We start from the raw sequence: 10,989 nt of genomic DNA on the forward strand, positions 1-10,989 counted from the left end.
GTACATCAAACGAGGAAACCAGGGAAGTGAAGAGAAAACCCACAGAATGGGAGAAAATCTTCACCAGCGACACATCTGAAAGATGTTTAACATCAAGAATATATAATGAACTCAAAAAACAGAGAATCAAGACAGGAAATATCCCAATTAAAAGATGGGCTAAGGAGCTGCACAGAGAGTTCTCAAAAGAAGTAAAGATGGCTAAGCAGCATCTTAAAAGATGTTCAACATCATTAATAATTAGGGAAATGCAAATTAAAACCACTTGAAGATTTCATCTTACCCCAGTCAGACCAGCCAAGATCAAGAAAACAAATGATACCAAATGCTGGAGAGGATGTGAGGAAAGGGGAACACTCATCCACTGCTGGTGGGGCTTCAAACTTGTTCAACCTCTATGGAAAGCAGTGTGGAGAACTCTTAAAAAACTACAAATGAAGCCAGGCTTGGTGGTGCATGCCTGTAGTCCCAGCACTTGGGAGGCAGAGGCAGGCAGAACTCTGTGAGTTCAAGGCCAGCCTGGTCTACATAGTGAGTTTCAGGACAAATGGGGCTATAGGGAGACCCTGCTTCAAAAAGACAAAAAAAAAAAAAAAAAATTAAAAAACTAAAATGAACCTCCCATTTGACCCAGTTATACCACTCCTTGGCATACACCGAAAAAACTCGTCCTATTGCAGAGACACTTGTACATCCATGTTTGTTGCTGCTCTTTTCCCAATAGCTAAGAGATGGAAGCAACCTAAATGTCCCTCAATTGACAAGTAGATAATGAAAATGTGGTTCATTTATAATATGGAGTTTTACTCAGCAGTAAAAAAAGATGAAATCATGAAATTTGCAGGTAAATGGACGGAACTAGAAACTGTTATACTAAGTGAAGTAACACAGACTCAGAAAAAAAAATCCACATATGTTCTCCCTCATATGTGGATCCTAGAATCAAATCCTGATAAGTGAGTATGTATCCAGACATAACTACAGGAACCAGGATAATGGAAAGCCCTAATAGTCCCTGCTACTGTCTGCTGTGATGTCATCACCCCCAGCCATTCCCCACTACTTGTTCATCTGGTGAATCTAGTCAGCCTATCTAGAGGTCTTTGTTTTAGGAGGGTTAGCTGTTCCTCATCTAGGAGTAATCAGTTGTCAATATTCCTTTAGATAAGACTGGGGTCTGCTGTTCATCTTCCCAGTTCTACACTGGGTTACTATCTGGGAATCCCTTTAGCCACCCTGGAGGTAGGACCATAGGAGAAGGGTGTTAGTAAGGGAGAAAGGGGGGAAATGGGGGCACCTTAATTGGGGAAACCATGATGGAGGGGTGAAACAATGTGAGAGATAAATAATGCCTAGCTAGTTTTAAAAACCACACGGAACCATATTAGTCCAACAACCTACTGACAAATTATATATACCAGATCAAGAGATATATGTCTAGGCAAGGTTTATCTAAGAACAATTGGTCTGCCCAAGATTTATCTACATGGCACACAGTAATTAAAAGTACCAGACTGGTGGAATTAACCTTCTTGGATGTTTAACAGACATACTTTGAGGCCTATACTAACTTGGTCAGAGGGACATTAAAGGACAATTTTTGCTCCTTGCCCTCCTAGGTCGACTAGTTTCAGGGGACTATGAATATCTCTCAAAATGTCCTTTATGGTGGGTCACCTGTCCTCTTGATTAAGGAGGCCAAGGAGACCCCATGAGATGGACTTGAACCAGTGTCCAGTCTACAAAGAGGAGGGTCAACACAGAGGAATCATTTCCTCCATGCTTCCAAGCGAAGACAGCCCTGGTCAAGAAGTATCTTTGACTTATCTTCACATAGGCGGAACTGGTAAAAGAAAGGAGCCAGGGGCTCCTCCCAGCTCATGTGACCCCTGAGGAACAGATCCTCAAACGGCCTTAAAAGTAAAAATAAATTGGTTTATCTGGGCCAACTGTATGGCCTTAAACACCCAAAAGGAAAGTATAACCAAAGATTAAAGTAGCCAATATAATTTTTTAAGAGTCCATATGTATAGCAATAGGCTACATAACAAGCCAACAATGCCAGATAGGAGATACCTTCTTTTGAGTTGTTGGCCAGGGTAGCCCAAGGGACTCCCAGATAGTAACTCAGCATAGAACTGGGAAAATGAACAGCAGACCCCAATCTTATCCAAAGGAATATTAACAACTGATTGCTGCTAGATGAGGAACAGCTGACCTTCCTAAAACAAAGACCTCGAGATAGGCTGACTAGATTCACCAGGTAGACAAGTAGTGGGGAATGGCTGGGGGTGCCAACAACATAGCAGACAGTAGCAGGATTAACAGAGTATAAGGGCTCTAGTGGGGGGAGGGAGGCTATGGGAGGGTGCCATCTGGGAAGTGGGTGTATAGTTGAATAAGATGGTTTGGGACGTTTTGTGTGATACACACAAACACACACACACACACATAATCAACAAATTAAAAAAATTATATTTGAGGAGGAAGCATAAAAATTTATGTCATGTTCATTAGTAGAGGTGATAAACAATACCATTGAAATCTACCCGATGACTTTATATACATACACAGGTGCCAAGGATCCAAGTGCAACTGATTATGACTAGTAATAATCAGATACATACAGATTAGAGACTCATGCGCCAACATCTCAGTGTTATTAGAAAAAACAATGAGTCCTTCTGTCAGAAACAGTATTTTTGAAAATAAAAATGGAGATCTTTTTCAAAGGTTAAAAACTCGTTCAATTTTATGTCTTACAGGGCTTATACTGAGTTCAATATTGTATAACTGTCTTAGTTCACCAGCGATCCTAAAAATTTTATAGCCACTTTTGAAAGAGATGTATCTTTGCTCTGGAAACTGTTATTGAGTATGTTAAAGTTGTAATGAAATGCTTCTTCTAAAAAAGTTTTTTTTTTAAATTAAAAAAGAATCGTAACATATACTTAAAAAAAATTTTAATCACTTTTATTTTTTATGTGTATGAGTGTATTGCCTGCATGTAGGTAAGTGCACCTGTGTCGTGCAATCCCTGCAGAGGACAGAAGAGGCCCGTCGGATCCCCTGGAACTGGAATTACAGGCAGTTGTTAGCTTCCATGTGGGTGCTGGGATTTGAACCCGGGTCTTCTGCAAGAACCAGTGTTCTTAACCGGTGAGCCATCTCTCCAGCCCATAACATACATTTTAAAAATAGAAATCCAGAAAACTATAAAGTAGAAAACATCTATTCCTGAGTCACCACCCTTTTAAGCTATTTGAATTTTTAAGGCATCTCGATTTTTTTGCTTTTTACTATACACACTATAAAATCGTGGGTATATTATACATATCAATGTGTATCTCTTATTGTGTATTAAATATTTTTACTATTAATTTTTAAATCTCCAGAAGCCATTCAAAACATACAGGTAGATAATGAACCACTATGTGAGTGTACTTCATAGAACTGAGTTAGCCTTTCTACCACTACTAGCCATTTAGGATGCTTCCAGTTTTCAGCTTTATCATATGACAGTGTGATAAATATCCAAATAAATTTTCCTGAGCCTCAAAAAAATTCCAAAAAACAAAAAAACAGAAAGTAAAGCTAAAAAAACAGAACAATGAATGCTCCAAGAAAGGGATCTTCATGGAATATTAAACATGCCTAGTTCTCGAGTTAGGTTTATGGAGTGAAGAGAGCTATATGTCAAAAGAGAATCAATATCTAGAATAAGCAAAGAACTAAAAAAATTAAAAAAGAAATCAAACAACCCAATCAGTAAAGAGGTGAAATACTGAGGCTGGAGAGATGACTCAGTCAGTAAAGTGTTTAAGTACCTGAACTCAGAACCTTAGCACCCAAGTGTAGAGTTGGATGCACTGTGCACACCTGTAATCCCTATGCTGGAAGACAGACAAGAGGATCCCTAAGGCTTGCTGGCCAGCCAGTCTAGTCAAACTGTGATCTCCAAGTTCAAAAAATAAGGTGGATACCTGACATGAACCTCTGGCTTGCACATGCACACACAGAAGATGAATACAAATGGCCAACAAATTTATTAAAAAATGCTGAACCTCACTAGCTACCAGAGAAATGCAAATCAAAACTACATTGGGAGCCCATCTTACCCTAGTCAGAATGGCAGCCATTAAGAAAACAAGTCATGGGCATTGGAGAGATGGCTCAGCAGTTAAGAGCACTTGCTGCTCTTGCAGAGGACCCAGGTTCAGTTCCCAACATCTACATGGTGGTTCACAAATTTATGTAATTCCAGTTTCAGAGGATCCACCCCCCTCTTCTGGTCTCCATGGGTACTGCATGCACATGATGCACATACATCTATACAGGCAAAAAAAAAAAACCACTCATACACATGAAAGAAAATTTTTTTCTTTTTTTTTTGTCTCTTTGAGACAGGGTCTCCCTGTAGTCTCAGCTGGCCTGGAACTCACTATGTAGACCAGGCTGGCCTCAAACTCACAGAGATCTGCCTGCCTCTGCCTCCCAAGTGCTGGGACTAAAGGTGTGTACCACCACACCCGGCTGAAAGAAATATCTTTTTAAAAAATAAAACAAGTAAGAAATGCTGGCAAGGGTATGGACAAAAGGGAATCTTTATTCACTACTGGTGGGAATTCCACTACTGGTGGAAGTCAGCATGGAAGTTTCTCAGAAAACTAAAAACAGATCTTCCACATGACCCAGGTATACCACTCCTGTTTATTTAGAACTCCAAGTCAACTTATCACAGAGTTACTTGCCCATCAATGTCTGTTAGAGCACTGTTCACAACAGCTAAGTTATGGAACCAAACTAGGTATCCAACAACAGAGGAATGGATAAGAAAAATGTGGTATATAGGTATATGCATATAATAGATTTTTTTTTCAGTCATAAGGATTTATAGGAAAATGGATGCAAATAAAATAATCAAATTAAGCCAGTCCTAGAAAGGCATATATGTTTTCTCTCATTTGTGGTTCCTAGTTATACAGATACATAAAATTGTGTGTGTGTGTGTGAGAGAGAGAGAGAGAGAGAGACAGACAGAGAGAGAGAGACAGAGAGAGAGAGAGAGACAGACTGATTAGAAGTAAAAGTGTTTCCAGGACATAGGGGACCAATGGGGGGTGGAGAAAGGGAAAGTGGGCAATATGAAGGGGAAAAAACTTAGTCCATAAAGTGCTTGTTGTGCAAGCACAAGAACCCAAGTTTGAGCCCTAGAACCTTTGTGAGAAGCCTGGTATGGTGGTACATGCTGTAATCTTAACACTGGGGAGCTGGACAGAGGAGGATCCTGGGGGCTTGATGGCCAGCCAGCCTAGCCTGGTAGATGGGCTCAAAAAACAAGGTATATGGCTGTCCTGAGGAACAACACCTGAGGCTGATCTCTGGCCTACACACACACACACACACACACACACACACACACACATATCCCAGGACATACATGTATACACACAGCTACTATAAGTACTTAAATATATTTACTTAAAAAAAAAAAAGTAATCAGGACTGGAGAGATGGCTCAGCTGTTAAGAACACTGACTGTTCTTGCAGAGGACCCGGGTTTGATTCCCAGCACCCACATGACGGCTACAAACCATCCTTAACTCCAAATCCAGGGGAATGCAATACCTTCTTCTGACCTCTGCGGCACTGCACGACAGGGGTGTACTCACATGCGGGCAATACACTTGTACACATAAAATAAAAATAAAAAAATTTTAAAAAAAGGAATCATTGCTTTTTCTTCAGAAATATTTTAGAAGATCATCTAAAAAATTAACTTTATTATTATTTTCATCGAATTTTCTTTAAATTATGGGCTGGAGAGCTGGGTCAACAGTTAAGAGCAGTTACTGCTCCTCCAGAGGACCTGGGTTCAATTCCCAATACCCACATGTTAGCTCACAACTGCCCGTAACTCTAGCTCCAAGGGCTTCAACTGACTTTTCTGGTCTCTCCTGGTTCCTGCACATACATGGTGCTCACAAATTCATGCAGGTCCACACTCATACACATTATAAAATTTTTTCTTTAAATTAGCACTGCCCGATTTAATAACCATGTTAGGCTCAGAATGATGTTTTGTCATTTCTTGAAATCAAATCTACCTTCTACAGATTAACAAAAATCATCACATAAGTTGAATATGGTAGTTCATGTCTATAATCCCAGCACTTGGCGGGGAAGATTACAACAAGATCAAGGTCAGCCTGGGCTACATACATGAGTTCCAGGTCAGCCTAAGCTATGTAGCAAGCCCTTGTCTCAAAAATTAAAAAAGGGAAAAAAAAATCATCACTGGCAATGGGAGCGTAACTGAACAACACTCGGTCACTGGCTTGCTGGGAACAACAGTTCACACAGACACAAAGCAGCATGCATAGCTGCTAGGGTTTGATTGCGGTCTGTGACTCCCAATAGGGCCAAGTGTTAAGAACTTGTTTCTGAGGGTTGGCCATACTAGGAAATGGTGTGAACCTGTAAGAGGTGGGGCTTGGTGGGAGGTTCTTGGGTTACTGGGGACAAAGGACAGTTCTTTAGCGAGGGCTGGTATGAATCAGGTGAGCCTGGCCCCTCCTGTCTGTTCAGCTCTCAGTTTGTGGTGTAACAGCTTGCCATTCCGTGGTGTAACAGCTTGCCATTCCAGGAGAGGGCAAATCCATGGAGTGGCTCCTGTCGTGGAGCCTGCACTATGTCATCTGGACTTTGGACCTCTAAAGTGTGGGCTAACTGCTTTTCCCCCAAGTGGCCTATTGCTAAAGCAATGAAGAGCTCACTAATACAGTGGCTACTGTAAAAAGAAGGCTGCAGCTGGCTTGAAGGTAACAAGTGAAATGGTTCCAAAAAAACCTTAAGGATGACTCATCCCAACAGTTTACTGCTCAAAGAATTCTGAGGGGCCCTCTAGTGGCTGTAGTCATCTAGACTGTATTATGACACAACTATGAGTACATTTTAATGCTTACATTTGTCTTTAATTGCTCCAAACCATATAATATCTACTAACTTAACTTTATTCTCCTATTAATTTCTAGGTGACCCAATTATAATTGGCATTCAGTCTACCTTTGAACAGGTAGACAAAGTGAAAAAGTAAAATCACTTAGTCACATAGCTATTTTAAGATGGACGCAAACCCTGAACCAAAGCCCCTTGACTTTCAGTGTATTCTTCCAGTTCAGACCAAACACGGAAGGAACAAGACTTACTGCGAGCTGTAGAGCCAATTCAAACTGCTTGTCCTGGAGAAGTTGTTGGATTTGGGTTGCCATGGGGACAGGAATGAGTCTCCAAACAAAATGATTGCTGGCCACATAGATAATGTTTGATCTGGATGCAGAAGAATAATGGTGAGAGGCCATGGAATTTATGATACAGGGGACTTTGGAAGAACATGCAGCCATGGTAAAGAGAGAAATTCTTACCCTCCTGAGGTAATGAAGCGGGGCCTCTGCAACTCAATGCTCTGTACCAGAAGCCGCGGCTCTAACGTTCGGATCTCCACATATCGAGGCAACACTGCAATGATGTACGGAGGCTGATGCTCTGCACAAGAGAGAAGGTGTTGAGCTACAGTTCTGTGCGAAAGCTTTCAGTTTAGGGGCTTTGTTTCAGTTGCCTACACGAAGATGATTTAAATGGTCCTCAAAAAAATTCACAAGTCGAACAGCAAGACAGAAGCCTTCTCTGATTCAATAGATGCAAGAAAATCATTGCTTGCCTGAGTGACGTCAAGAGACATCTGCATAAAAGCTCCAGCAAGCTTTGCTGACAGTGACTGGCCCTCACTCCCAGGGTTTCCTGCGAGGACTAGAGGAAAGCTTCCTGTGTCCTTTCCACCAGTCTCTAAGCCAGGCCAGACAACAGAAGGACACAGTGTCCCTCCAATGCAGCAGGGGTGTGACAGAACTGCCTTCCATTCTCCAAGAAAAGGCAGGAAGAAGGCCAATTTCTTTTCTCCCTTCTCTTACATGTGCTAATGTTTCTGCTTGAGATCGTGCCAGGGAAAAGATGCAGAGCTCCACTTTATGGATGCTGTAGTTTAATGCTTCCCTTTCTTCTAACACTCATGTATCAGATGTATCAGACACTTAATCTTCAATGTGATGCTGTTGGGAGGTATTTAGGTCATGAGAGACTACAGGTATGCACTATCACACCTGGCTCCTCCCTTTCTTTTTCTTTTCTTTTTTCTTTCTTTCTTTTTTTTTTTTTTTTTTTTTTTTTTGAGACAGGGTCTCCCTGCAGCCCCAGCTAGCCTGGAACTCACTATATAGACCAGGCTGGCTTTGATCTCACAGAGATCCACCTGCCTCTGCCTTCCAAGTGCTGGGACTAAAGGGCATGTGTCACCATACCTGGCTTCCCTCCATTTTTTAAAATAATATTTACCATATCCACTCCAAAAAGCCTAAAATCCTTGCCACAAAAGCCTTCCCTCAAGAGACTATATGAGAAAGGAGAGAATTCAGAAAACAAGTAACAGGAAATGTTTTAAGATACATTAAAAACTCTACTTCTAGATTGAATAAGGATGAGCTTTACTTTATACTGAAATCTGGAACAAATTTATGCTAATATACCACACTAAATATGATTGCTCAAACTTATACATAGGCACACTATACTAAAGGCATAGTTTGGTGTCATAGTGTACTGACACAAAAAGACATTTCTCACCTCAAAGGGGATAAGAAAGCTTATTCTGCAGTCAAATATGAGTGACCATACCCTGGGAACACAGATTCAGGTTTCCCCAAATACCATGCTCCACTGTGGAAATGCTTAAATGAGATTTTATAGAACACAGAAAGCCATAAGCCAGTGTTTAGCAAATACACTGGTGGGGGCTACAGGTAGGCAGGTTAGAGCAAAGCAGGGGAAACTCTGCTACAGGTTTCAGACAATGTCTCATACATTCTTAGGTTTGGATTGGTGAAAGCTAGTGGTCAGTTAAGAAAACAGTACAAGGTTTTAGAAGGCATAAGGATGTTAGGTCAGACACAGGCAACGGATGGTTTTTTAGCCCAAGCTAATCTGGCCCTAGTTGGCAACATTTTAACACGCTATAATCCTGAAATTTAGTCATCTGGTCTTATAGAATCTTTAACATAGGTGTAGTCTGTCTCTCTGTCTGTCTCTCCCTCCATCACTCCTTTTTAGGAACTTAAGCTCACAAGTGCTTACTTAGCACGCATGAGGGTGCTGGGTTTAATCCTCAGCACAAGAAAAAATAATTTTAAATGTCTAGAGGCCTCTATTCCATATCATATCAACAACTAGTAAAAAACCAACAATGACTTTATACTCACTAGGATAGCTACCATAAAAAATGAAAACAAGGGGCTGGAGAGATGGCTCATCAGTCAAGAGCACTGGCTGCTCTTTCAGAGGACCCGGGTTCAATTCCCAGCACTCGCATGGCAGCTAACAACCATTGATAACTCCAGTTCCAGGGGATCCAACACCCTCTTCTGACTTCTGCAGGCATTGCATGACATGGGTGAACTTACATGCATGAAGGCAATACGCTCATACACATGAAATAAAAATAAATAAAACATTTTTTTAAATGAAAATGAAGCCAGGCATGGTGGCACATGCTTTGTAATCTTAGCACCTGGGAGGACAGGGCAGGAGGATCAAGAGTTTGAAGGCCACCCTAGGCTACACAGCAAGATCCTTTTTCAAACAAAAAAACATTAAAAATAAACCCCTCACAACCAAATAACAAGTGTTGACAATAACATGGAAAGACTAAAACCTGTACACTGATGGTTCTCTTGATTTGCTTTTCTGGTGTTGAGGATTGAACTCAGGGTCTTACATGAGTGAGTCCTCTACCACTGAACTAAATCCCTGAAACTCATACACTGATAATGGGAATATAAATAAAATGGCAAAGCAGCTATAGGAAACAGTATAATGGTCTCTCAAGAAAATTATAGAGGGGCTGGAGAGATGGCTCAGTAGTTATGAGCACTGACTGCTCGCCTAGAGGACCTGGATTTGATTCCCAGCACCCACATGGTGGCTAACAACCATCCATAACTCCAGTTCCAGGGAATCTGACACCCTCTTCCGACCTTTGCGAGCACTGCACAACACGAGTGCACCTACCTACATGCAAACAATACACTCATATAAACATAAAATAAAAATTAAAAAAAGAATGTACAGAAGCTTTTTAGTTTAATGAGGTCCCATTTAATTCTTGCCCTTGTTTCCTGAGCAATTGATGTCCGGTTTAGAAAATCCTTTCCTACACCTGTATCTTGTAGGTTTTTGCCAATGTTTTCTTCTAACAGTTTCAGAGTTTCAGGCTTTACATTGAGGTCTTTGATCCATTTGGAATTGATTTTTGTGCAAGGTGAAAGATAGGGGTTTAGTTTCATTCTTCTATAGGTGGAGATCCAGTTTTGCCAGCACCATTTGCTGAACATGCTGTCTTTCTTCCAGTGAATATTCTTGGCCCCTTTGTCAAATATCAGGTGGCTGAAATTGCATGTACTCATATTTGGGTCTTCAATTTTGTTCCATTGATCTATGGGTCTATTTTTGTGCCAGTACCATGTTGTTTTTATAACTACAGCTCTGTAATACAGCTTAAAATCTGGTATAGTAATCCCCACGGCATTGCTCTTAGTGCTCAGGGTTTTTTTTGGCTATCTGAGGTCTTTTGTGCTTCCATATGAATCCATATGAATCTTAGGATGTTTTTTTCCAATTCTGTGAAAAATGTCATGGGGATTTTGATTGGCATTGCATTGAATCTATATATGACTCTTGGTATGATGGTCATTTTCACAATATTAATTCTTCCAATCCATGAGCATGGGAGGTCCTTCCATCTTCTGATGTCTTCCTCAATTTCTTTCTTTAAAGAGTTAAAATTTTCTTTGTAGAGTTCTTTAATGTCTTTGGTCAGGTTTATTCCAAGGTATTTTATTTTTTTTGTGGCTATTGTGAATGGGAGGGTTTCCCTGTGCT

At 40.8% G+C, this 10,989-nt stretch overlaps 1 protein-coding gene across 3 annotated transcripts in view; it reads right to left on the reverse strand.

Moving 5' to 3' along the window:
- Vps39 (VPS39 subunit of HOPS complex) overlaps positions 1 to 10,989 on the reverse strand; it is a 78,150-nt gene that overhangs the window by 34,802 nt on the left and 32,359 nt on the right. For all 3 annotated transcript variants that reach the window (XM_008846815.3, XM_029570225.1, XM_029570226.1), the window contains 2 exons: positions 7,425 to 7,545; positions 7,209 to 7,329 (listed from right to left, as the gene is read on the reverse strand). In XM_008846815.3, coding sequence (XP_008845037.1) covers positions 7,209 to 7,329; positions 7,425 to 7,545 — 242 coding nt within the window. The remainder of the gene's footprint in view (positions 1 to 7,208; positions 7,330 to 7,424; positions 7,546 to 10,989) is intronic.

Source organism: Nannospalax galili, unplaced genomic scaffold (genome assembly GCF_000622305.1).
Source record: "Nannospalax galili isolate Female #2095 unplaced genomic scaffold, S.galili_v1.0 scaffold342, whole genome shotgun sequence".
In the NCBI taxonomy this organism is placed as follows: domain Eukaryota; kingdom Metazoa; phylum Chordata; class Mammalia; order Rodentia; family Spalacidae; genus Nannospalax; species Nannospalax galili.